Below are 27,393 nucleotides of genomic sequence, written 5' to 3'. Positions count from 1 at the left end.
GAAGAATGGGGGAAAAAAACAGTGGCTAGATGTGCCAAGCTTATAGAGACATACCCTAAGAGACTTACAGCTGTAATTGCTGCAAAAGGCGGATCTAGAAAGTATTGACTTTGGGGAGGTGAATAATTATGCACGCTCAAGTTTATTTGTGTTATTTCTTGTTTGTTTCAGAAGAAAAAATATTTTGCATCTTCAAAGTGGTAGGCATGTTGTGTAAATCAAATGATACAAACCCCCCCCAAAAAAATCAATTTTAATTCCAGGATGTAAGGCAACAAAATAGGAAAAATGCCAAAGGGGTGAATACTTTTGCAAGCCACTGTATTTCAACCCTCCAGGACCAGGATGTGGCAGCTCTGGTATAAGGAATAGGGTGCCATTTGGGACACACATTGCCTCAGCCTCTATGGCCTTTCAGTGGCTCCCTAAGGATGGGGAAAAGGTATCCATAGCGGTGGCTAAAGCCGCAACGGCAGCAGCCTCGGGCAGGGTCAGTGAGTCAGTTAGTGTCCTCTCCTCCCTGGTCAGCTCCTCTACTCCCTGCAGGCTGGGGGTCAGCGACTCGGTGCTCTCAGGACTCATCTGGGAGGTGGGGGTGTGGACCACGGTGCTCTGGGGGGTGGGGGAGACCACCTGGATGGACACGTCTGAGTTGGAGTACCCACCGCCGGGCTGAGGGGTCTGAGGGGTGGTAGAGTCCCCCCTGAGGTCATTGAGGGCCGAACTCACTAGGGAAGTATAAAACAAAATAAACCAAACATACAGTTTATCCCCCAAACACACACACACACACACACACACACACACACACGATTCAGAGGTTTGTAGACTAGCTCATGGTGACAGCTGCTAGGCCTGTTCTATTGTTAGCCTCAGTAATAGACAATAGATGCAAAGCTTTCTTGAATAGAATTGTGTTCTTTATATTTGACCAGTTACAATACTCAAACAAAGAGAGAGAGAAAAACAAATTTGTGTTGTAGATGTCACAGACACAATGTTGTGTATGATGGTTTGCTATGTTTACACTGGTTAATGACGGTGTTTGGGGTCAATTTCAATTCAATCAAGTAAACAGGAAGCAAATGAAAATTTTACCCAAAAAAGTATTGAGAAATGTTTTATTTCAAATTGGAATATCAGTTTACATCCTGAATTTAAATGGAATTGACCCCAACCCTGTTGTTGAGTTATCGAGCTATGGGATAGCTAGCTTTATGTTGTCGTGTTCACTGAACCGTCATCAGAGATACATTCCTCACATGATACACGAGGTCAGGGACACGAGGAGATAGATTAATGTGGTGCTGAGCTCTGCACCTGTCAGCTGACGCTTGACCTCCAGGCCTGACCTGACCTGTGGCGGCCATGTCTGAGAACCCTGTCGAGACCAAGAGATGAGACCGCCTCAGTATGAATGATTTTCCGACTTGTTTCCAGTGCTTATGTTTCAGAATGTCTTTAAGTCAATTTCCAGTGATAATGTTTCAATCTAAGTCATTTCTAGCGCTTATGTTTCAGACGGTGAAGTTTTTCAAGTAATTTCCATAACCACCATAACCATTTTGTGTATGTGTGTGTGTGGAACGAACAGCCGACTGGTCGGGCATTTCCGTGGTAACATGGACTCTTTACAACGTGATGAAACTTTGTTGTTCCTTGCTGAAACAAGCAAGGTGTTGTAGCAAACAAGTCCCCCTCACTGCAGCAGCAGCCCATGCAGTCAGGAGCGGAGTAGAGGAGAAAATGTACTATTCAAATGATTATAACGTGATCACGGCCATTTGGCTGACCAATAACCCTCATCCAAAATTCCATGACCGTCACAGCCCTAATGGCGAGGTCATTAAATGTTTCAGCCTATGAGGTTTTTAGGCCATTTCCAGTGCTTGTGTTTCAGCCTGTGAAGTGTGTAATGGTGAATGGGTATGGTATGGTACTGGGTCAGATGAGATCAGCCTGGCAGCAGCTGCTGTATCACACAGTTAACATTTATTTTGCTCCTTTCATGTCTCCCTCTTCCTCTCTCTCTCCCATCTCAATTTTTCTCTTTTCCTCTGCCTCTCTTTCAGGTCTTTCTCTCTCTCTTCTCCATCTCTCTCACACTCCCCCTCTTCTCTCTCTGTCCTGTGGTTTGTGTCATCCGTCACTCTGCACTGTGTGCTGCTCTGCTCTCGGTTCATTACGCCCAAAAACAACAAACAAACTGCAACTTCAGCAAAAACAGCCCAGCAACGTCTCTCTCTGTCTCTACCATCTACCCCTTCCTCCATTCCCCTATCTTTCTATATGCATCTCTCTCTCTCTCTCTCTCACACACAAGTACTGTACAATGCTGTGGTGCTGATGTTGAGAGAGGGCTTTCCATTGAGAACGCAGTAGTCAGGTGCTTATGTTGAAGAGGTAGAGAGGTCTGCATTGACAACACAGTAGTCAGGTATAGAGAGAAGTTCCTCTCCACTGAGAATACTGTATTCAGGTGCTGCTGTTGAGAGGTAGAGAGTAGAGAGAGGTCTCCATTGACAACAGGTGCTGATGCTGAGAGATAGAGAGGTCCCTCTCCATCTCTATTGAGAACATAAGGTCAGGTGTGTTTCTGTGCTCCCACAGCCCCCCCAGGCCCCCTGCTGGAATGTCAGGTCAGCACTCGCTTCACGCAGCAGGAGTGTCGTGTACCAGGAAGTGTAAGAATGTTCGCTGCTCCACAGCTATTTGGATGTGTGTGGTGTGTGTGCCTTTGTTGTTTTGGAATGCGTGCCTCAATGTGGTGGTCATGTGGAAAAGACCGATGTGTGTGTGTGTGTGAGTGTAGTGTTTGTGTGTCTAAAACATGTGCTATGTGCAGGGCTGTTAAAACATCTGCCTGTGTGTATGTATGTTTAAGCATATCTGTTTGTATGTGACGGAGATATTCTGTGCATGTATGTGCATTGTAATCTGTGCTTCTGTATGTATTGAGCATGTGGTTATGCTTGTGTGTGTGCATATTTGTAAAGTGTGTGTGTGTGTGTTGTCAAGGACATAGCTGTGTTGTTCTCCCAGGAATGCCAGCCAGTCAGCCATTAAGGGCTCAGGGTTTTCTCTCTGGAATAGGACCTACATTCCCAGCTGCTCTACACTATATATACACACACACACACACACACACACACACACACACACACACACACACACACACACACACACACACACACACACACACACACACACACACACACACACACACACACACACACACACACACACACACACACACACTTTCATCTCTCTCCCTCTCTCCTTCTTTCCTGCCTCCATCTCTTTCTGAAGATGTGTGGAGTCCCCCTCCCTCTGTGTCACACAAAGACATCCTGAACCCTGCAGACATTTTCTCTTCTGTCTCCTTCACTTCCCATATTTCTTCCCCCTCCCTCTCCTGCCCTCATTCTCTCCCTCTCCTTCCCTCTCTCGCTCTCTCCTCAGCAGCAACTCCATTCAGATTAAACAACAGCTTACCTGATGGTTGCTCGTAGTTGTAGCCTACTCCTTCTCATTTAACTAACGGAATTCTGTCATTTTAATTCCATTCAGCATTGATTAGAGATCTCTCACGTTGCTTACTACACATGGAGCCACTGACTGTAGACGGTGCCACTTTGATTGGCCCACAATAACAAACACGTGAAACCCGTGTAGGCTACTATGGTATGTACTTTATGTCAATAAAACTACATTCAAAAGATAATTTTATTGAATTAAGTATTTCAAATGTCATGGCATATCCTTGTGTGTAGCAATGTCAGATAGACAATTACATTTAGACAAAGCCTTTTCATTGTTAAAATAGACGTAAAATTGAATATCTGAATAACCGTGCCCATCCCTACCTGATTTACTCAATTGTTTCCATTATTTTGTCAGTTACCTGTGTGTGTGTGTGTGTGTGTGTGTGTGTGTGTGTGTGTGTGTGTGTGTGTGTGTGTGTGTGTGTGTGTGTGTGTGTGTGTGTGTGTGTGTGTGTGTGTGTGTGTGTGTGTGTGTGTGTGTGTGTGTGTGTGTGTGTGTGTGTGTGTGTGTGTTCACTCACCCCGGCTCTCCTGGTGAGCCCAGAATTCTTGGACTGTTTTGGTGATGTCACGGTTATCCTCTCTAAGCTCCCTCTGCCACTGGCGCAGCTCCTGCACATCTGCACGGGCCCGCACCTACACACACACACACACGCACACACACACAGTCAGAAACAGTTGTAATGACTATTCTTGTGTTTGACCTTGATTGAATCCACATTGTCAATCAAACTAAAACAGGAAGTGTCCTCTAGATGGTCCAGATCCTCTCTGGTAGAATCTGTTTTAATCTGAAGCAGCTGGAGGAGAAACACACTGGGCTGGCACACCTGAATATAGATTCCTTCCTCCAGAATACCATACAGCAGTGTGTGTGTGTGTGTGTGTGTGTGTGTGTGTGTGTGTGTGTGTGTGTGTGTGTGTGTGTGTGTGTGTGTGTGTGTGTGTGTGTGTGTGTGTGTGTGTGTGTGTGTGTGTGTGTGTGTACTGTACGCTGTAGGCAATAGGATGGGTAGTTTAGCAGTACTAACTTTCATGCGGATTCCTATGTTGATAAAACAATGTGTTTGGCAGTAAACTGAAGGCAGTGCCAGTGCCAGGTCTTTCAGCTATTGTATGTTGATGATCATGTGGATAATAATGCAGATGATAATGTGGATGGTGGGACTAAATCCAGAATACTGAGAGAGCATGTTTTTCCTGGAGCCTTTCCGAGGTCTTTCCCTGTGTTTCTGTGTGGCCTCAAAGCTTTCAATGGAGGTTCCAAATAGCTGCTGCAGGGTAGCTGAATAGAACATGTCCCTGAATCCTCCTCTCTCCCAGCCCCCCTCTTTCCTACACTCTGACTAGATCTTTATGTCTCAGAGTCCCTCTTCACCCGTTTCCTCCTGCTCTCCATTCTCCTCTCACCCCTCCTACTGTCTGTCTGTCTGTCTGTCTGTCTGTCTGTCTGTCTGTCTGTCTGTCTGTCTGTCTGTCTGTCTGTCTGTCTGTCTGTCTGTCTGTCTGTCTGTCTGTCTGTCTGTCTGTCTGTCTGTCTGTCTGTCTGTCTGTCTGTCTGTCTGTCTGTCTGTCTGTCTGTCTTTTTCTTCATGTCTTCTTTCTATCACACACACACACTCCTGTTTGCCACTCTCTTACCTCCTCTCCTTGTTCCCATCTGTCCTTTTCTTTTCTACCATTCTCCTTCCTCTCCTCCTTCTCTCTCTCCCACCTCACTTCTTGCCTCTCCCTCCCTCATTTCACCCTTCCCCCTTGCTCCCATTTCTATCTCCCTCTCCTCCCTCTCCCCAGTGTGTCCCTTTTACATCTTTCCCCTCCTCCCATCATCCCTCATTTCACTCTCTCTACCCTCCCCCCTCTCTACTTCTTTGCCTCCTCTCACCCTCCCACCCCTTGCTCCCATTCCTTCATCTCACTCCTGTTCCTCAGCCTCCCCTCCCCCCGGTCTCTCCCCTCCTCCATCTCGCTCCCCAGTATAGCCTTAGTTAGTGGTTAGCCGTAGCTAGCTGCAGTCTAAATGGGAGTGTGTGGCTGTGAAAGTGGGCCTGTTACGTAAGGCCGTACCATGGCATTGGGGTGGAGGGGAAGCCATGGTTTATTCAGTGGGTGTCAGAACGCAGCACAACCCCCTCTGCTGACGGGAGATACCATAGAGATGGAAATGAGGGGTGAGGGTCAGGAGGGGGGCAGTCTGTCTTGTTTGTGTGCGTGCGTGCGCATGCGTGCTTGTTCATGTGTGTGTGTCGGTATGCCACTTGAGGAAGAAAGGGGATGGGTGATGGGAGTGTCTGTGTAAATCAATGCAGATAGCTAGTTAACCAGGGTGAGGTTTGTTATGGCTGAAGTGCATCATGGATTCAGTTTAGCACTGCATCATGTCTGTCTGTACACGTGTCTGTTTCATTACATACGGATGAGTGTTTTTGTGTGTCAAACCATTAGTGCGCCTTTCCTAATAATCTTTTGAGTATGTGTGTATTGTGTACTTTGGTGTGCACGTCAGGATGAATGTGTGTGTCTGTGTGTATTTGAGTTGAACACGTGAGTGAGTTGTCCCTACCCTGGGTATGTGTGAAGGATGGGCATTTCAAACATGATTATATAAATGAGCGAGACAGCATGCACACACACACACATAGCATAAGCACCAAAAGCACAGTGAGACCCCATCTAACTTAATCCCCACTGGCATCCTCGCTCCAAGTCAAAGTCTTCCCAAGAAAATCTGTTCACACACACACACACACACACACACACACACACACACACACACACACACACACACACACACACACACACACACACACACACACACACACACACACACACACACACACAGATACACACACACACACACACACACACACACACACACACACACACACACACACACACACACACACACACACACCTGACACAAAGATACGCAGATGCACACACACACACACACACACACACACACACTCACACGCCTTCCAAGTGTCATTCTCTCTGTCAGGTGGTCTAGCTGAGACAGAGCCCTTGTCCAAGTCTGTGGGAGAAAAGGGAGGAGAAGATAGGAGAAGAATAAAGTGGAGAGGAAAGGGGGTTAGTCTGAGATCAGAGACTTTACTTCATCCTGAACACTGAAGCATGCATGAGAACACCAGCTGTTCCGGACGACTGTGTGATCATGCTTTCCATAGCCGACCTTTAAACAGGTCAACATTCCCAAGGCCGCAGGGCAGACATATTACCCGGGCGTGTACTCACAGCTTGCGCAGACCAACTGGCAAGTGTCTTCACTGACATGTTCAACCTCTCCCTGACCCAGTCTGTACTACCAACATGTTTCAAGCAGACCACCATAGTCCCTGTGCCCAAGAATGCCAAGGTAACCTGCCTAAATGACTACCGCCCCGTAGCACACATGTCAGTAGTCATGAAGTGCTTTGAAAGGCTGGTCATAATGCCCACAAAGCTCATCACTAAGCTAAGGACCCTGGGACTAAACACCTCCCTCTGCAACTGGATCCTGTACTTCCTGACGGGCCGCCCCCAAGTGTTAAGGGTAGGTAACAACACATCTGCCACGCTGATCCTCAACACCGGGGCCCCTCAGGGTTACGTGCTTAGTCCCCTCCTGTACTCCCTGTTGACCCACGAATATGTGGCCAAGCACAACTTCAACACCATCATTAAGTTTGCTGACGACGACAGTGGTAGGCCTGATCACCGACAATGATAACGATGAGACAGCCTATAGGGAGGAGGTCAGAGACCTGGCAGTGTGGTGCCAGGAAAACAACCTCTCCATTAATGTGAGCAAGACAAAGGATCTGATCGTGGACTACAGGAAAAGGCGGGCCGAACAGGCCCCCATTAACATCAACGGGTTGAGAGTTTCAAGTTCCTTGGTGTCCACATCACCAACAAACTATCATGGTCCAAACACACCAAGACAGTCGTGAAGAGGGCACGTCAATGTCTTTTCCCCCACAGGAGACTGAAAAGATTTAGCATGGATCCCCAGATTGTTATACAGCTGCACCATCTAGAGTGTGTTGACCGGTTGCATCACTGCCTGGTATGACAACTGCTCGGCATCCGACCGTAAGGCGCTACAGAGGGTAGTGCGTACGGCCCAATACATCACTGGGGCCAAGCTTCCTGTCAGCAAGGACCTATATAATAGGCAGTGTCAGAGGAAAGACCAAAAAATTGTCAAAGACTCCAGTCACCCAAGTCATAGACTGTTTCCTCTGCTACTGCATGGGAAGTGGTACCAAAGCACCAAGTCTAGGTCCAAAAGGCTCCTGATCAGCTTCTACCCCCAAGCCATAAGACTGCTGAACAATTCATCAAATGGCCACCCGGACTAGTTACATATGTTTTTACACTGCTGCTATGCATAGTCAGTTATCTATGCATAGTCACTTTACCCCTACCTACGTGTACATATTACCTCGACTAACCTGTACTCCCCCACATTGACTCGGTACAGGTACCCCCTGTACATAGCCTCGTTATTGTTATGTCATCTTATTGTGGTACTTTTTATAAAAAATTTTACTTTAGTTGATTTAGCAAATATTTTCTGAACCCTATTTCTTGAACTGCACTGTTGGTTAAGGGCTTGTAAGTAAGCATTTCACGATAAGGTCTACACCTGTTGTATTCGGTGCATGTGACAAATAAAATGTGATTTTATTTGATTCATCTACAGCAGAGCCGGGCCATGGAGGAATGTAGGGGTGGATGGAGGGGAGGAAGTACCACGCTCTGCCCCAGGGTACTGCACTTCCTGTGAGCCACACATGGTTCATCTAAGTGCCTTGTGGTTCCTCACTGCATCACTGGCTGTGTCTCAAACAGCACCCTATTCCCTGTGTAGTGTGTACTATAAGCCTATAGGGTGTACTGCAAGCAGACACTATCACTCCCTCTGGATTGACATTTAAAGGAAGGGATGGGTAGACACAGATTAGAAAAGTGTCCATTGTGGTTATTAGGCTAACTCAGCCCTTGTGTTCTTATTGTTCGCCCCTCATGTAGGCTTGTCTACCATTAGCTTTTCACTAGCTCACTGGTCTAATGCAAGTCATCTAACATCCCTCCAATCACTCATCTGGAATCAAAGACCTAGTTCTCTATGGGCAAAATCTCTCTCCAACAGCCTTGCCTTACATAGACATTGAATTGCTAGAACAGGCGTGGAGTCTTGACTTGAATGGGGATGTCTGTTCTACAGATTTTATTTCTATGTTCCCACAGTTCTTTGAATTTATCACTGATAGTGGTGGCACCACTACCAGGCCATTCCAGGGCATGCAGGGATAATACTGGGGGTCACCCAAGCCTACACCCCACAGTCATACACAGGGCTCTATGCTGACCTTTTTTTAGAAGGAGCATGTGTGCGCCAAGTAAAAAATGTTAGGATCATACAAAAACATATTAGAGGTAACAAACTGTTTTCTTTGTCATGAATCTGCGCTCAGTGTGTTCTCCATGGCACTCAGGTGCAGCCGTACAGTGAAGTAATCATTACAACAATTATCATCTGGGTGGTGTTTTTCTTGGCACACTGGTGCTCCTAAATTAAAATTCCAGGTCGCACAGCAAAATATTTAGGCGCATATGCAAGTAAAATGGTCGCACTGTAGAGCCCTGGCAAAGTAAGTATAGGGCACAGCAATACCTAGCTACTCACAGTCTAAGTACAGAGTGAGGTAGATGACTATGGACTGGGGTAGGCTAGGCTATAGGCTAGACTGACTATGGACTGGACTGGGGTAGGCTAGGACTAAGCTCTGCTGTGCTGGGCTATGAGATGTCCTGGGCTGGACTGGGCTAGGTACTGAGTCCGTGCCTGTAAATCTCTGAGAGTGGGGTAGGCTAAACGGAGCAGAACCCTAGAGGCGTCTATCTATGTCTATCTATGACCATAAAATCCCTCTCTTTCTCTACATGGCCACACTATTGAGCACCATTGACTGTTTAATTGGAAAGCTATTTATTACTGGTCTCCTTTGGCCACAATACTGTTTAACTCACCATTGCAATGCCTTGAGTGGTCTGTGGTGGGTTTATGTACACATCTCTGTGGTGGGCTTATGTAGTATATCTCTGTGGTGGGTTTATGTACTATATCTCTGTGGTGGGCTTATGTAGTATATCTCTGTGGTGGGTTTATGTAGTATATCTCTGTGGTGGGTTTATGTAGTATATCTCTGTGGTGGGTATATGTCGTATATCTCTGTGGTGGGTTTATGTAGTATATCTCTGTGGTGGGTGTATGTAGTATGTCTCTGTGGTGGGCGTATGTAGTATATATCTGTGCTGGGCTTATGTAGTACATATATCTGTGGTGGGCTTATGTAGTATATCTTTGTGGTGGGTTTATGTAGTATATCTTTGTGGTGGGTTTATGTAGTATATCTCTGTGGTGGGTTTATGTACACATCTCTGTGGTGGGCTTATGTAGTATATCTCTGTGGTGGGTTTATGTAGTATATCTCTGTGGTGGGTTTATGTAGTACATCTCTGTGGTGGGTTTATGTAGTACATCTCTGTGGTAGGTTTATGTAGTATATCTCTGTGGTGGGCTTATGTAGTATATATATCTGTGGTGGGCTTATGTAGTATATTTCTGTGGTGGGTTTAAGTAGTATATCTCTGTGGTGGGCTTATGTAGTATATATATATCTGTGGTGGGCTTATGTAGTATATCTCTGTGGTGGGTTTATGTAGTACATCTCTGTGGTGGGTTTATGAAGTATATCTCTGTGGTGGGTATATGTAGTATATCTCTGTGGTGGGTATATGTAGTATATCTCTGTGGTGGGCTTATGTAGTATATATATCTGTGGTGGGCTTATGTAGTATATTTCTGTGGTGGGCTTATGTAGTATATCTCTGTCAGTGGAGGCTGCTGAAGGGAGGACATGGCTTCCATATGGTTGATACCATTCCATTGACTCCATTCCAGACATTAGTATGAGCCGTCCTCCACTCAGCAGCCTCCACTGATCTTTGTTGTGGGCTTATGTAGTGCATCTGCTGGCTAAGGCTTCTGGATGGTTAGAGTAGGGTCATATTCATTAGGTCAAACCATAGCAAAACGTTTTGAAACGGAAGTTGAAAAACAAGCTTTTCTTATCGGGTGAGTGCAGGTAGTCCTTCCCTGTTTCAGTCCCTTTTCTTCTGTTTGGTGCCTCATGAACATCCCCATTAGCTGTTGCGAAAGCAGCAACTATTCTTCCTGGGGTCCACACTAAACATGAAACATTACATAATACAGCTCAAGGACAGAACTACATCAAAAAAAATGTAAAGGCACACGTAGCCTACATGTCAGTAACATACACACAAACTATCTATGTCAAATAGGGGAGATGCGTTGTGCCGTGAGGTGTTGCTTTATCTGTTTTTTGAAACAGGTTTGCTGTTCATCTGAGCAATATGAGATGGAACGGATTTCCATGCAATAATGGCTCTATATAATACTGTATACTTTCTTGAATTTGTTCTGGATTTGGGGACTGTGAAAAGAGGAGTTTACACTTTGAAGTGTACCTCCAGTACTGTACTGCACTGTGCCTAGCAGGAGTTAAAGGATGGATGATTATGGCTAGCTGGGCTATGGCTACGGTGTGTTAGCTAAGTATATTACATAACATGTTGTGTCATAGCATCTCTCTTTCTAGTGTTCAGCCTAGCATCTCCCTGTGCTGCTCAGAGAGAAAGAACATTGTCTGACCAGGTGCTCTGTGATATACTGGCTGCTGTGTGATGTACTGGCTGCTGTGTGATGTACTGGCTGCTGTGTGATGTACTGGCTGCTGTGTGATGTACTGGCTGCTGTGTGATGTACTGGATGCTGTGTGATGTACTGGCTGCTGTGTGATGTACTGGCTGCTGTGTGATGTACTGGCTGCTGTGTGATGTACTGGCTGCTGTGTGATGTACTGGCTGCTGTGTGATGTACTGGCTGCTGTGTGATGTACTGGCTGCTGTGTGATGTACTGGCTGCTGTGTGATGTACTGGCTGCTGTGTGATGTACTGGCTGCTGTGTGATGTACTGGCTGCTGTGTGATGTACTGGCTGCTGTGTGATGTACTGGCTGCTGTGTGATGTACTGGCTGCTGTGTGATATACTGGCTGCTGTGTGATATACTGGCTGCTGTGTGGCATCAACGTGTGTTTCTGAAGCTGACCGTTCATCCTTGGTAACAACTACACATATTGTCAATGAAAGAGGTGATTGAGGGAGGGGTACACACAAATGCACACACACACGCACCCACACACCCCTCCTCTGCAGTCAACGCTGCGTCAGGCAGGTTACATAACTCAGCCACGTGAGTGAGAGAGAAAGAGAGAGATAGTAAGAGAGAGGGATGAGGCAGAGAAAGAGAGAACTAGACGGAGGAAGGAGGGGAGAAACAGGAGAGTATGTTGTAAGGGGGATTGAATGAGAAAGGGAGAGATAGTCGGAGGAAGGGGGGACAGGAAAGTATGGTGTAAGGTGGATTGAATGAGAGAGGAAGAGAAAGATAGAGGAAGGGGGGAGGAACAGGAGAGTATGGTATAAGAGGGACTGAATGAGAGAGGAAGGATTAGGATGAGTATGATGGATAAAGGGCTAGAGGTGAGAACGAGAGGAAAATAGTATTGACGTCTACTGAAAAGCTTCACATACACTGTTTCCACCCCGCTGAGCCACACACACTCACACACACACACACACACACACACACACACACACACACACACACACACACACACACACACACACACACACACACACACACACACACACACACACACACTCCTCTGAAGCATGATGGCACTGTGCAGAGCATCAGAGCATCACACAGGCAGCTCTCAGTTCACAGTTGACTGTGTTGTACATGCTGCTGCTGTCTCTGCTGGCTGTGGCTGCTTTGAGCCCCAGGTAACAAACCACTCAGGACACAGCCCAATGCCTCTTCAGCACCAGCTTCAGGCCTATCATGACAGTCCTACAGGCCTACCTCCTCAGCCTTTGATATAGTCCAATACCGCAGCACCAGCACAGCCTCCAGCCAAATCCCTATTTTATATATATATTTCATTGAAAGAACAGTGGGAAAGTGTAGAGGGGTGTATCATAAAGCAGAGTGTCTCAGACACTGAAGTGGCCGAGAGTGGGCTCAGTCCCCCTGCCACCAGGGTATACAGTGCATTTAGAAAGTATTCAGACCCCTTGACTTTTTCCAAAAATGTTTACGTGACAGCCGTTTTCCCTCATCAATCTATACTTAATACCCCTTAATGACAAAGCAAAAACAAGTTTTTAGAATTTTTTGTTAATTTATTACAAATATACAACTGAAATTTCAGACCCTTTACTCAATACTTTGTTGAAGCACCTTTGGCAGTGATTACAGCCTTGAGTCATCTTGGTTATGACGCTACAAGCTTGGCACACCTGTACTTGGGGAGTTTCTCCCATTCTTCTGTGCAGATCCTCTCAAGCTCTGTCAGCTCTGTCAAATCCTCTCAAGCTCGCACAGATATTTTCAGGTCTCTCCAGAGATGTTCGATCGGGTTCAAGTCCGGCCTCTGGCTGGGCCACTCAAGGACATTCAGAGACTTGTTCCGAAGCCACTCCTGCGTCGTCTTGGCGGTGTGCTTAGGGTCGTTGTCCTGTTGGAAGGTAAACCTTCGCCCCAGTCTGAGGTCCTGAGCGCTCTGGACCAGGTTTTCATCAAGGATCTCTCTGTACTTTGCGCCATTCATCTTTGCCTCAATCCTGACTAGTCTCCCAGTCCCTGCAGCTGAAAAACATCCCCACAGCATGATGCTGCCACCACCATGCTTCACCGTAGGGATGGTGCCAGGTTTCCTTCAGACGTGACGTTTGGCATTAAGGCCAATGAGTTCAATCTTGTTTCTCATGGTCTGAGAGTCTTTATGTGCCTTTTGACAAACTCCAAGCTGGCTGTCTTGTGCCTTTTACTGAGGAGTGGCTTCCATCTGGCCACTCTACCATAAAGGCCTGATTGGTGGAGTCCTGCAGAGATGGTTGTCCTTCTGGAAGGTTATCCCATCTCCACAGAGGAACTCTAGAGCTCTGTCAGTGACCATCAAGTTCTTGGTCACCTCCCTGACCAAGGCCTTTCTCCCCCGATTGCTCAGTTTGGCCAGGTGAGGCCAGCTCTAGGAAGAGTCTTGGGGGTTTCAAACTTCTTCCATTTAAGAATGATGGAGGCCACTGTGTTCTTGGGGACCTTCAATGCTGCCTCGATACAATCCTGTCTCGAAGCTCTATGGACAATTCCTTCAACCTCATGGCTTGGTTTTTGCTCTGACATACACTGTCAACTGTGGGACCTTATATAGACAGGTGTGTGCCTTTCCACATCATGTCCAATCATGTCCAATCAATCAAGCAAGTGGACTCCAATCAAGTTGTAGAAACATCTCAAGGATGATCAATGGAAACAGGATGCACCTGAGCTCGATTTCGAGTCTCATAGCAAAGAGTCTGAATACTTATGTAAATAACGTATTTATGTTTACTAAAAACCTGTTATCGCTTTGTCATTATGGGGTATTGTGTGTAGATTTTAGAAAAAGGCTGTTACGTAACAAAATGTGGAAAAAGTCAAGGGGTCTGAATACTTTCCGAAGGCACTGTATGTGAGTTGGGAGGGCTAACCACTACACCCTAGTTAAGATCTAGTCCCAGATCCACATTATCCACAGACACAACATGGCTGTACATCAAACAGCCAGCCCCTCAGACCCAGTTCTGGGCTGGCCCAAGCCCCAAAAACAGCACTAACAGTGTTCCTCTCCTTCACTCCCTCTCTAATCACCCCTGAAAAAGCCTTTTAGCAGAGCCTTCCAAGCCATCTCTCTCCACTCCATCCCTAAACTACTAGTGGGGAGAGTCTGCTGTGCTATCCCTCGCCCTATTGAACCTTACCTCAGTCAGAGCAGGATAAACACAGGGAGTCAATGAGAGAGGACAGGCTCACTACCGCCACCTCCTGTTGAGGAGAGGAATTACAACCAATTACAGTGCGAGATAACACAAGAGCTCCAATACTGCCTACCTCTGGCCAGACTGGTCGAACAGGACACACTCTGCATGCTCTGCTCTGCCCACCCCAGTGCTTCTTCAAGCCCACTCGAGCAGAGCCTGTTTGGACATGACAGCTCTAAACCACAGCTAGCATCGTCCATCCTTAATCATTTACACTGACAATGAGGAGATTTTGGGCTGGATCTTTCTACGCTATCACAGAGTCGCAGGGATGAGAAGAAAAAGAGCTGTTTTGGTGTTTGTGTGTAAAAAAGGGGTCATTTGTGGTTACATCATAAACAGACAACAACAGTGTCTAGTAGATAGACGAGACAGAGACTTGTCTGATTAGAAGTGCGTCTATGGGTGTGTGTGAGTTTACATTTTTTGTAATTTATGAGACGCTCTTAACCAGAGCGACTTACAGCAATTAGTGTCTATATTTATCCAGAACAGAGCACTCAAGAACACCGACACAGGAAGGAATTAGGCAGTGCATCACTGATGACATAATCACGCTGTAGCCAGAAAATAATGGGATTACACAATATATTTGTTTCATATGGGGTCATTGGCCAGCTCCTGAAAATACAAACGCCTGAACACAATAATACACACACATGCATGCACGTAAAAGAACACACATAAGCATGCACACTTACGCACTAACAAACACACAGCAAAATAGGGGACAGTGAAGCATTTAACCCTTTACACACCGTGCATTGACACCCTTTAAAATGGTACAAGACTATTTCTCATCTAAAATAACAGTGACCTTTAATTTACTGTCAACAACACTCACGGTATAGCCCCGCCAGAAGGACTGGATGAGAACAGCAGCCTGCTGGTCTGACAGCAGTAGGGAGAGAGGGATGGGAGGCCTGGGACTGGGAGAGGGAGGGAGAAGAGAGGAGGGGATGGAGAGAGGAGAGGGCAGCATGTGAGTCACCTCTGTTCATAAGAGCAGCATCAGCCTAAGGTGCAAGTTTGTGTCACTGTGTGTGTGTGGGTGTGTGTGTACATGCATACATATTCTGTGTGATTTCTGAGATGACTTTCTTGCTCTGTGTTATGTTTGCGTATACACTTTATTAAGTCTCCTGCAACTCACTGTATCCTGAGCCAGTCCTTGACAAATGGGATCTCATGGAAGTCCACTGGGGCCTGTCCCTGCCGGCGGGGGTTCCGACTGCAGTGAGAGAGAAGAAAAGGCTTTGGAACAGACCGTAGCAGACAGAATATTAAGCTTAGTTTCACACAAAGACAAACTACAGTCATAGTTGCGTAACACCAATCCATTTTTAGACACAGAGCTTCTTTTTTTTTTAATGGTAAAAGCAATAGCTTAGCACTCAGAAGATAAAAAGGTGGCAGAAAGTTCAGAGACATTGTCAAAGCTTTTTACTAAATCAACTGAGAATGGAAGAGCGCAAAGGGGGCATGCAGGCAGACTTACTTGTACAGCCACTCAGTTAGGAAGTCACAAGCGTTGAATGCTGTTCTTTTCCTCTTAAACAGGTAAAAGGATCACAGTGTTACTGTAGTGTAATAATCTGCAGAGCTCTACAGAAGTAGGCTGCAGTATAATCATCATTATCATAGTATAATCAGTGCTTGAAGTCGGATTAAATGAGTCCTAGTACTAGTTTTGGGTGTTGGGATTCATCACATGTTAGAGACAATATTTCAGAAGAGGTGATCATACATCATGTCACTCTATAATTCAAAGTTGTTTATGTTGTACAGTCAGGGGAAGCAAACTATTAAAATACTGTAGTGTATTGTAGTTTGGTGGTCTGTAGTGTTCTGCAGGGCCACATTGATATCTAGTAAATTGCCATTATATCATGTTAGTGTTATTGTGTGATATAGGCCTAGTGCCAGTACCTCCAGGCAGTGTTGTCTCTGGGCCTCTCTCAGCATGGCCTCCAGTCCAGGCAGTAGCACTGGGAACACGGACCCCTCCAGGAACTGGGTGATTGGGCCTGGGGCAGACATGGGAATGGATCATCACAAGTGGGGTAAGAGGGGCCTTTCTGCCATGCAAGGGAACATTTCACTCCAAATGTAGCCTAAAACACTGTTATGGTACTATTACTGGGGAGTAAAATGTAGCCTAAAACACTGTTATGGTACTATTACTGGGGAGTAAAATGTAGCCTAAAACACTGTTATGGTACTATTACTGGGGAGTAAAATGTAGCCTAAAACACTGTTATGGTACTATTACTGGGGAGTAAAATGTAGCCTAAAACACTGTTATGGTACTATTACTGGGGAGTAAAATGTAGCCTAAAACACTGTTATGGTACTATTACTGGGGAGTAAAATCGAGACAGACTTGAAACATTGTTATCCTCTACTGTGCTTAGAGAGCTAATTAAACAGGAAAGTATTGTTCCTGATAAAAGCATAGATTATGTGTAGCGATTGAGAGGGGAAAGCAGTATCGGGTCTTGCACCAGAAACACTGAGGCTACAGGACACTAGCCTACTTCCTGTGCCATAAACTTCAAGACCTCTTGGCAGAGGCAATAGTATGTTTAGCACATACAAAGCAGCTACAGTTTTAAGTAGTTTGAAACTCACGTTGATGGAGCTGGGGAGTGGATGCAGGGTGTGTGGTCAGAGGCTGTCTGTGACAGAAGGATGGAGGTTTGTCCAAGGCAGAGTATCCAGCAAGGGCAGGGTGGCTCAGAAGAGGGTCAACATGCTTCACAGGATCATCATCCACAGCAACCTAGAAAGCCATACAGCACCATGTAGACAAACATATCGTTTTCTTTTTACAAATGAATAGTATTTACTGAAGTGCAATTATTGTTGGCCGCCTTACCTTAGCAGCCATGAGACCATAGAAGACAGGAGAGTGCTTGCTGGCGCTGTACTGGGAGACATGAGTGCTCACTGAACCACTGTCTGTCCAAGCAGCGCTGGGTGGACTGGGCTGCTCCGACTCATATTCTGGTTGCACACAACAATGAAAACGAAATATGTGTGCCTATTTTAATCGACAACATGCATACCGGTATTTACAATTAACTCTCAAGCGAAGCATAGCTTACCTTCACAGACTTGTTGCCACAACGATTTCTTAGCACCAATCATTTTTGCCATTCTGAGGCAGTTGCTAAGAACGCATTGCTGGTTGTCAAGGAAAACGTATATTCGTACTTCCGTTTTTTTTTTTTAATTACTAAGAATATCTTGGATGAAGTACACATTTCTCTTAGCCCAAAAAAACACATTTTTAACACAATTAGAAAATATGTATAAGTCTTTAAAAGAAACCAATAGCAAACAAGCAGGGACTGTTCCTATTTTTTTTTTATCCCACATCAGGCACTGGAGGGCAGCAGCTACAGCTGACTCAGACAGACGGAACCAAAGAGGGAGTTTTATTACGCTGGCTCGGGTTGAATCATTAACCAGGCGAAAGCGGGGAGGGAGGCGATCTCAAATCAAACAGTAATCTGAGCCGTTTAGTCATGTTGTCAACCAGGCAGCACGGCGCATCGTCCAGAAACATACATTTTCCATAAAATACTTTTGAATTTTCTAACTAGTTTTCATTGGGAAAGCAGATAAAGCATTTTTTTCAAAAGCAATCAATTTTGCTTGTGAAAACAAAATCCTACTCATCAGTCTACGTGCTTAGTTACATTACTTTTGTTTTGAGCCGACTTTGCCGTCGGCCATAACCGGGCACCATGCCCGGGAGGCAGCCTGATTCCAAATCGAATGCAATCAACGCTAAACAGATTGAATCGTGGCATGCCCGAGGCATTAATAAAGCTCCCTCATTCCTACGTATGATCTACTGCTCTGTATTTTTGACCAATGAAGCTTATAATAACTTGGTTATATCAAAGGCAGTTTGAATTACGATTCATGTGGTGAGTGTACACGTTTATAATACACAAAAATTGTGATCAGAAGAAAAGCCCTCAAACTCAACTCTGGACCTCAAAGCCAGTTCCTCTGCATTTTTTTTCTCCATCGGGGACTGCTGTAGACCTGGGTCACCAGGTGTGTGCAATTAATGATAAGGTAGAACAGAAAACAGCAGGCTCTGGACCTCATAGGGTGAGTTAAGTACCTCTGCCCTATAGTGATCTCTTATTCTAAGGGCATTCACCATCTAATGCAGGGGTGTCAAACTCATTCCATGGAGGGCCTACTGTCTGCAGGTTTTGTTTATTCCTTTCAATTAAGCCCTAGACAACCAAGTGAGGGGAGTTCTTTAGTAATTAGTAAGCTTAACTCAATCAAGTATAAGGGAGGAGCGAAAAACTGCAGACAGTCAGCCCTCCATGGGATGAGTTTGACACCTGTAATCTAATGGTACATTTGTGCTCATCCTCTCCCTGCTGCCATTCCAAAACCACAATCCCCCCAGACGTGACCCCAAATAATGCAGCCACCACTACTATCCACCCAGATGTGACCACAACTAAAGCAGCTTTTAAATAAAAAAAACAATAGTCTTTATTAGGTAAAATATCACATGCATCAAAAGCTCTCAAAATGTAATTCTTTAGGAATATATTCTAAAATGCGGTTTAGCTACCTCAGGATGACAGCAACGACAAAACTAAAAAAAAAAAACATTTAAAAACAAATGAAAAACAAAATCTGTACTGTCCCAAGATCCAAAATGCACTGAAAAGCTTTTTGATAAAAATACATTGCAGTCCTATCTTGCAGTAACAAATTATCTTAAAAATAAATAGGATCATGAAATCATTTTTTGTACATTTAGACTTTCTGGTCCACACAAAACTAATTTATAGCTACCCCATCTAGTTTTTTCCACAAATTGTGAGGACTTGTGCAACACACATTTCATTTACAGGCATCATTTGTCATTATTCTGAACTAAAAATTGTAGAAGTCAAACATAATTACAGTTACAATGGGTAATAAAAATGTAAGAAATATTGACAAGGTGTACCCTTTTTTCATAAAGCAACACTGATAAAATCAAATTCTTAAAAAGGACCAACTATTAACAATGAAATATACAGATTACATTCCTGCAGGGAGTAGAAGGGATTATGTGCTATCTGGGATTCTTGGGATGGCCCTACCCTAAACCCTAACCTCTATCCTATCCTTAACCATACCCCTTACCTAACCCTAACCTCAACTTCAATGGGGTGATGTCAGAGTTAGGACGTCCCAAGGATCCCCTTTTCCGGAGTAGAAGCTCTAGTAGAAGACGTTATGACTGTGCAAGGAGCAGCCAAACCATTGGCTCGCTGCACTAGAAGAAGCCAAACCATTCGCTGTCAGTCTCACTCTCATTAACACTCCAGTCTGGACTCCACAGAGCTTCAGGACCAAATCTTAACTTGAGATACACATGTATCAAGTCATTAAAAGTCTGTCCATGTGTGTAACATTTTCTATAGGAGAGATAGAGCTTAGTTTTGATGGCTGTGTGGATGCATAAAATCATGGCGAACGGGTAGTGTTGTTGAGTCCAAAGAACGGTAGCAGTCCAGTCTGTCTTGCGAGTGTCCACTGACCACGTTAGCTGGCCATGCAGACTGACCAACCAACAGCAGCAGAGAGAAGTAGCTTTGTATCAAGAGAAGAGAGGCCTATACAGTGTCATGTAGGCCCAGTGTGTGTGAGGCCTATATAATTTAGGCCCAGTTCTGTGGCTTTGATCCAGTTAAGTGGCTTTGATCCTGAAATTCCATCAGAATCCACAAGGGGTCTCCAAAGAAACACCCAATTCAAAATAAAACCTGATTAAAACACCAACCAAATCAGACAGGATGTGTAAGGAAATAAAAAAAGATGTGTGTAGTCCGTTTCCATCTGGAGGTCAGACTCCTGTGGTTGTGTGAGAGCGGCAGAGGAAAACGCTCCTCCAAAAACCAAAGGGTTTTGACCTGGAGGGCTAATTCAGTGCAAGAGCAGGTTTAAGGTGGAGGGACTGGGACCGAGCTTCTTCCACCTTCACTCTTCTCTTTCACATTCCCTAACATTTCATTACAGTTCATTCTTTCATAATTTCAGTACTGAGTAAAACAAAACCCCCCTTGGACACATTCTAGCATAAATCAAACACCCATCCCCACACTTCTGAAATCACTCGTCTATATAAGTCTCGGTTTTTCCCAGCCCCCTCCATTTAGAAAAATATGTCCAGTACTATATACAGATAGGATGATATGCATTTCTCCGCTGACTGCCAGTTCAAATGGCCACCATCCTCCCTCACTGGATGCGTGGTTCTCCGTGGACTCTGAAGCGGTAGAGGCAGGTGTACTCGGGGTGACCCCAGTTGGTCAGCACCCGCACCTCGATGATCTGGAAGGCCCTTTCGTTCTTCTCCTGGATGGAAGGAAGAGACATAGTAAGGAGTGATAAGTATTGAATCTCAAAGTATCAGATTTTGTTTAAAAAGATTTTTGACAAAGTAAAAAAGAGCCAGAGAGAGGTCAGAGGTCAGTGGTTGTATATAGTATGCAGGATGGTGAGAGGTTTTTTGTGTGTGTTTGTTGGCGCATGCACATGAGTGTGTATAAATTGATGTCATTTCTTGTGTTTACCATGACAGGGAAGTTCTGCATTGAGTCTCCGTCCTCCTGGTAGGTGTACTGACCCAACAGCTTCCCCTCCTCCTGATACTCATCATCCAGACCCTGAAAACACACAGAAACCAGTCAGTGATGTCTGGCAGGAGATTGAGGCTGAGACCATATGATACACATGACCAACAGAAGGCACTCCATGTAGTTGCTGATATTGCCAGTAGGTAGGTATGTGTCTTATGTAGACAGTGTAGTTGCTGATACTTCCAGTATGTGTGTATGTCTTAAGTAGACAGTGTAGTTGCTGATATTGCCAGTACGCGTGTGTGTGTGTGTGTGTGTGTGTGTGTGTGTGTGTGTGTGTGTGTGTGTGTCTTACATAGACAGTGTAGTTGCTGATTTTGCCAGTACGTGTGTGTGTCTTACGTAGACAGTGTAGTTGCTGATATTGTCAGTACGTGTGTGTGAGTCTTACATAGACAGTGAAGTTGCGCGGGGCGCTGGTGATGTTGCCGGTAGGGGACAGGGCCTTGGGGATGTGCTCCAGACAGAAGGCTGTGGGGAGGATCCTCAGGGACAACCGGATGACCAGGTAACCATGAGAACCTTTAAACGCCCAGCAGTTCCCTGGATACATATCAGGCTGAGGGAAGGAAGGAGAGTTGGCGAAAGGACGATGGGCGGAGGGAGGAAGAGGTGGTAAGACATGTTAGAGTCACTGATAACTGTCTTCTAATCAGTCTCCACAAAATAATCCCTGTCCTGTTAAAATTTACAAGACTAATGATGTAATTGTTGAAATCATTTTCAACATTTACCATTATCTACAAATAAAAACACTGATAAAGAGGAAACAATGTCCCCTGGTGGTGTTGAACACGACAGCTTCTTTCTGGAATAACTTTATTGAATCAGTGTCTTCTAAGCAGCTCAGCAGCTATTCCTGGATTGCAGCTATTGTTGGAATGTGTTTTTATTTGTACACTGCGTTTGTGACCGGAACAATAAAGCTTCTGAACGTTTGAATTGGAGAGCTCACCTGGATGGCGACGCGGGGTGACTGGGAGAAGTACCAGAGGGGCACGCTGAACAGACTCATGAGGGCCGTCTTTGTCTCGTACGTCTCCGAGCAGCGCGTGCTTAGGATACTACCGCCTGACCACACAGACACATGACCACGTTACATCATTACCACAGTTCAACCACAATAAATTCCTTTCTATTTCTACGCAGGAAGACCACATTGGAAATACACGTCTTAAGGTTTATGACTGTTATCTTCTGGGAATAAGTGGATCTTTATTTAATCAACCAATCAATGAATGAATCAATCAACGAATGAAAGAATGGGAGCAAGAAAGACATTCTTATTCAATCTTAGGTCAAAATGTATATATGAGTCAGAAATCCTAATGCCTGAACCACAACCCTGTGGTGAAGAAACAGTATTGAAAAGCCATCTGACCATACACAGGGATAATGCAATGAAACACACAACATACAATAACATGATTCCATACTAACACACACATCAAAATAGAATCCACACAGACAAACATCCCAGACCACTTAGTTCATCTGAACACTAATCTAATGGATCCCCCTGTGCCTGTCCAATCCACACAGGCCATTAGTATGACAACAGGCTTATTGTGTATGGAGACAGACTAGCTGAGCTTTGGCCTCTAAAGCCCTACTACCCTCTTCACTACTGTTATACCAGTACCATTCATACTGAAATGGCACACTATTCCCTTAGTACACTACTTTTGTCCTGGCACCCTATTCCCTTTATAGTGCACTACTTTTGTCCTGGTCAAAAGTAGGACACCATAGGCACCCTATTTCCTTCATAGTTGGGCACTATATAGGGAATTGGGTGCCATTTGGGACGAACCCTCGGTGCTGGCTGCTGTATAGTTATGTAACACTAGGCTAACGGCTAGGATAATCCTTCCATTATAAACCACCATCATGGAGCTGGCTCGAACCCACAGGATGGTTCTGACCAACAGGGTAGTTCTGTTCATGGACATGTCAACAGGCTGACTCTAATCCACAGAGTGGTTCTGTTCATGGACCAGTCAACAGGCTGGCTCTAACCCACAGGGTGGTTCTGAACCACAGGGTGGTTCTGTTCATGGACACGTCAACAGGCTGGCTCTAACCCACAGGGTGGTTCTGTTCATGGACCTGTCAACAGGCTGGCTCTAACCCACAGAGTGGTTCTGTTCATGTAAACAGAGTGAGAGGTCTCTCTTTACCTCCAGACTCCAGGGCGTAGTCCACTAGGCCCGTCCTATCCTGGGAGTAGAGTTTCAGGGCATTCTGGACGATCAGCTGCACTTGCTAGGGGAGAGAGAGGCAGAGGCAGGGATGGAGGGTTAGGATGTGTGTATGGTTGGATACCTTTTGCAGAGACTCTGCCATGCACCTCCACACACAATGACGCCTAGTCTCATTGACAATCATGACCACTTAAAGTAACAGTCATCAAATAGTGAAAGTACATCATATAGGAAGGAGGTGGTTTCCAAGACCCAAATTAAACCTACTCCTGATCCACTATTCACAAAGCATCTCAGAGTAGTAGTGCTGAATGATCCAAGATCAGTTTAGCCTTTTAGATCATAAGGTTATATGGTCAGATCCTAGATCAGCACTCCTACCCTGAGACACTTTGTGGATGCGGGCCGTGAAGTCAAAAGCATGCTCTATGGAGAATCTGGGTCCAGGACACCGTTCCATCTTCATGAAATAAATGATGATAATGAAGCCGTTCCTCTGATGACAGTGAGTAGCACTGGGTTAACGACAACAAAGAGTCACTATAGTGGAGTGTGTAGTCTACCTCCTCAGACAGTCCCCCGCCCACGGCGGTGTGTTGGGCACTCTGTGTAATAGCCTGGGTCTGGGTGGTGATGACTGCAGCCCTGGCCTCAGCCTCCGTCCGGGCCTCAGCCCTGCTCTGCTCCAGCTGCAGCGACACGTTCCTCAGGATGCTGAGCTCCAGGTTGGCCAGGAGGGCCTGCAGATCGGCCCCGCTCACAAAGCGCAACGACAGCCACTGGAGGAGTCCCTCGGGGATGTCTGGTTCACCCTGGGGGGTCTGGTCGTCAGAGCCGTAGAACAGGGCCCGCAGCTCCCGCCTCACCTGGGCGGACACCTGGGTAGACACCTGGGAGGGAGAGGTGAGACAGATCATGTGTGAGGGGCTGTAACTGCAGAATACATATACCAACATGTAGAAGTTCAGTTCAGTAACAGCACAGTAGAGGCTGTCATTTGGAAGAATGCCATTATATTGCAAAGGTAATGTACAACTACTATAATAAAGACTGAGCTATATCAGCGCAAGGTACAGTAAACACTAAAAGCAGTAAACAGACAGTTGTCTCTCATACTCACCGTTTCCTGGATTGTGTTCAGCTGCTCACATTTCCCTTGACATCCCATCACCCCCTGCAGGTCGCCCCTGATCCGACCCAGCTCCTCCTCCAGCCTCTGCACCTCCGCCAGCAAAGCAGCATGGGCCTCCTGGTCCACACCCACACTGAGGTGGAGAAAATAGAAAGTGAGAGAGATAAAGGGGGAGAGAGAGAGGGAGAAGTCTCTCTTTTACACTTGCTTAGGTTTGAAAAATGTCCCCAAAATCCCTAATTTTCCAGAAATCCAGTTTGGAAGATTCCCTGATGTCTGTCTTATTACCTCCTGATTCCAGGAATCTTCTAACCGGCATTTCTGGTAAACCAGTTTTGAGAAACTGACAAATTTTGCAACCCTTGACTTGGCTCCACACTTTAAAAAATATAAACGTTTGCATGCTGTAAAAACTATCTCCATTACAATGGCTCTATTGTTTGATCTAATAATGGACCACTTAGACCAATGTTTCAGTCATAAGGCATTAAAACACTTTGGGGCAAATGAAGAGAATCAGTGTGCAAGAGTTTCTTTCCCCATGAAATAGAGTGCAGGTGTAAACCGTAGAAAAGTTCTGCACTATATCATCTATGGACGTTAAGCCAGTGACGGTGAACCTACCTGACAGGGACAGAGGCAGGGGGTGGTGTGGCTGTCTCCTCTGTCTCCTCCTTCCGCTGTTCCCGTTGCACCGCCTGAAATACAACCTCATTAAAATGTACAGTACAGTAATATGAATTAAAATGTACCGTACTGTAATATCAATTCATGGCCAATAAGCTACAATACAGCATGTGTTGACGTGAACACTTTCAGCACGGGCATTATATGGCATCACAATTAACCTAAAAGGACAGGGACATGCTGACTCCTGTGTATCAGATGACTAGACTTGTATGAGTGTGTGTCATACTGTATGTATTCAAACGAACTACCTGAGATGATGTATGTATGGACTGGTGCTTATTCAGATGAGCTGCCAGAAGCGGTATGTTCCTGTTTGTGTTCCTATGGGTGGGTAATGTGATGCGTGGGTCTTGTATGTGTCAGTCAGTAATAAGCTTAGCTGTTAGCCTGCTAAGATCTAGTGGTGTGTGTTCAGATGTGGAGGTAACATATGCTCCTGGGTGGATTCATTTGATCTCACAGGGTTTCATTCATAGTCTGGTGTGCATTTCCCATAGACCATTTCCTCAGTCTCAACTGCAAGGACCTGTACGTTCCTGTATGTATTGGGAAATGTAGGTAATGGGGTATTGTGTGTATTTCTCAGAAATAGATGTTACCCCAGATTTAGTAGCGAGGACCTGCAGCAGCCTCTCCAGCTCAGCTAGCCGTGTCTCCTGACTCTGCTGCTGCTGAACCCTCTGCTCTTCAGTCTGTACAGGAGAGGGAGGAGAGAGAAAGAGAGAAAGAGAGGGAGAGAGGAGAAAAGGTCACCCAGAAGTAAAGAGTAAGGAACTCAGTAATAAGGAATAGGGGGGTCAGTATGGAATGCTTACAAAGCAAAACGCACTGAAATCTGACCCTCCATAAAAACCACAAATCTGTACATAGTTATCAATTAAAATGTTGAAGCTCAACCCTCTGATCAGCCCTGCCACCAAACCCCAAACTCATTCCTGCCACCAAACCCCAAACTCATTACTGCCACCAAACCCCAAACTCATTCCTGCCACCAAACCCCAACCTCATTCCTGCCACCAAGCCCCAACCTCATTCCTGCCACCAAACCCCAACCTCATTCCTGCCACCAAACCCCAACCTTATTCCTGCCACCAAATCCCAACCCCATTCCTAACACCAAGTCCCAACCCCATTCCTGCCACCAAGTCCCAGTCCTATCAACATCTTTGGTGTCCGGCCCCAGTCCCTTTCCCCTCCCCTGACAGCCATCCCTACCTGTGCCCTGTGTGAGGCCTCCTGCTGCTCCAGCTCTCCTCTCAGCAGGGTGATCCTGTGCTCCAGCAAGCCAGAGACCCAGAGACCCAGGCTGTCCCTGTCCGTCTGGCTGTCCAGCTGCTCCCTCAGGAGGGTGTACTGGGCCAGGGTGTCCCCGTGATGCTGCTCCTGCCTCTGGTCCCCCTGCTGCACCCGCTCCCACAGCAGGGCCAGACCATGCTCCACCCGCTCCAGACGCTCCAGGCTCTCTGTGTCCACGGTGACTATGGGGGGAAGGACTGGCTGTAGAGGGAGATACGGGATAGACAGAAATAAAGGAGGGACACAGAAGTATAGTGAGTGGTTAGAGAGAGAACAAGAAAGCTTGTTTTAGTCCAACATTCATGAGGCAGGTGTATTTCATGAAGTACCATATTCGCACAATACAGACATAAATAGAGAGACGCCCTCAGGCGAGCTCCTCTCTTACCTGTGCCTGTGGGCCGGGGGGTGCTGGGGTAGTCTGCTCCAGTGGTGTGGCGGGGGTGGGAACAAGGGCAGGGGTCAGGATAAACGATGACAGGGTGAAGGGGGACACCACTCTGGAGCGCCACTCTGTCAGGTTTATGGCTGGAAGGTAGGAGAGAAAACTGGACGGACCCCAGAACCACAACCCTGAGAGGAGAGAGAAACAAGGAAATGAATCAACAGGATCTACAGTATGCAACAACCTGCCTGTCTTTACTATAAATGCAGTGAAAGCTTTATTGGATTAGCACCTGTTGTTTCTTAGGCTTTTATTGTTTACGTTTTTTTGTGTTTATGCATGAATTTGGGGATTTGATAGTAGCTTGTGGGTTTATGAATGCAAGTCAGTGCTTTTCTGTGTAGACTGTTAGTGTGTAAAAGTGTTGTTCCACAGAAGGGCTGGTT

General features: G+C 45.8%; 2 protein-coding genes across 9 annotated transcripts in view; both read right to left on the bottom strand.

Annotated features, from left to right (window-relative positions):
• Positions 1-211: 211 nt before the first annotated feature.
• Positions 212-18,789, bottom strand: LOC106606545 (IQ domain-containing protein K-like). Its single transcript, XM_045719907.1, has 9 exons — positions 17,674-18,789; positions 17,445-17,572; positions 17,198-17,348; positions 16,496-16,593; positions 16,065-16,117; positions 15,720-15,797; positions 15,411-15,495; positions 4,067-4,181; positions 212-728 (listed from the first exon to the last, which is right to left on the bottom strand). The coding sequence occupies exons 1-9, from the start codon at positions 17,723-17,725 to the stop codon at positions 415-417; spliced, it is 1,074 nt and encodes a 357-aa protein (XP_045575863.1). The 5' UTR covers positions 17,726-18,789; the 3' UTR covers positions 212-414.
• A 283-nt stretch (positions 18,790-19,072) lies between these two features.
• LOC106606547 (SUN domain-containing protein 1) overlaps positions 19,073-27,393 on the bottom strand; it is a 43,144-nt gene continuing 34,823 nt past the window's right edge. For all 8 annotated transcript variants that reach the window (XM_014202834.2, XM_014202831.2, XM_014202835.2 and 5 more), the window contains 11 exons: positions 26,951-27,135; positions 26,482-26,763; positions 25,866-25,958; positions 25,201-25,274; positions 24,565-24,709; positions 24,008-24,334; positions 23,421-23,505; positions 22,196-22,311; positions 21,632-21,799; positions 21,175-21,267; positions 19,073-20,956 (listed from right to left, as the gene is read on the bottom strand). In XM_014202834.2, the coding sequence (XP_014058309.2) occupies positions 20,840-20,956; positions 21,175-21,267; positions 21,632-21,799; positions 22,196-22,311; positions 23,421-23,505; positions 24,008-24,334; positions 24,565-24,709; positions 25,201-25,274; positions 25,866-25,958; positions 26,482-26,763; positions 26,951-27,135 (1,685 nt within the window). In that variant the 3' untranslated portion in view covers positions 19,073-20,839. The remainder of the gene's footprint in view (positions 20,957-21,174; positions 21,268-21,631; positions 21,800-22,195; positions 22,312-23,420; positions 23,506-24,007; positions 24,335-24,564; positions 24,710-25,200; positions 25,275-25,865; positions 25,959-26,481; positions 26,764-26,950; positions 27,136-27,393) is intronic.

Source organism: Salmo salar, chromosome ssa06 (genome assembly GCF_905237065.1).
Source record: "Salmo salar chromosome ssa06, Ssal_v3.1, whole genome shotgun sequence".
NCBI classification, from domain to species: domain Eukaryota; kingdom Metazoa; phylum Chordata; class Actinopteri; order Salmoniformes; family Salmonidae; genus Salmo; species Salmo salar.
The sequence above is the reverse complement of the archived record's forward strand: the minus strand, read 5'-3'. Positions and strand labels throughout refer to the sequence as shown.

What these genes read in the sequence shown, in the direction of transcription:
- LOC106606545 (XM_045719907.1), bottom strand. Translation starts at nt 17,725, where the DNA reads ATGGCAAAAATGATTGGTGCTAAGAAATCGTTGTGGCAACAAGTCTGT. An exon ending in CTAACTGAGTGGCTGTACAA is followed by an intron (nt 15,798 to 16,064) that starts GTAAGTCTGCCT and finishes CTCTCACTGCAG; the next exon opens with TCGGAACCCCCGCCGGCAGG. An exon ending in GGCTCACCAGGAGAGCCGGG is followed by an intron (nt 729 to 4,066) that starts GTGAGTGAACAC and finishes ATACTTCCCTAG; the next exon opens with TGAGTTCGGCCCTCAATGAC.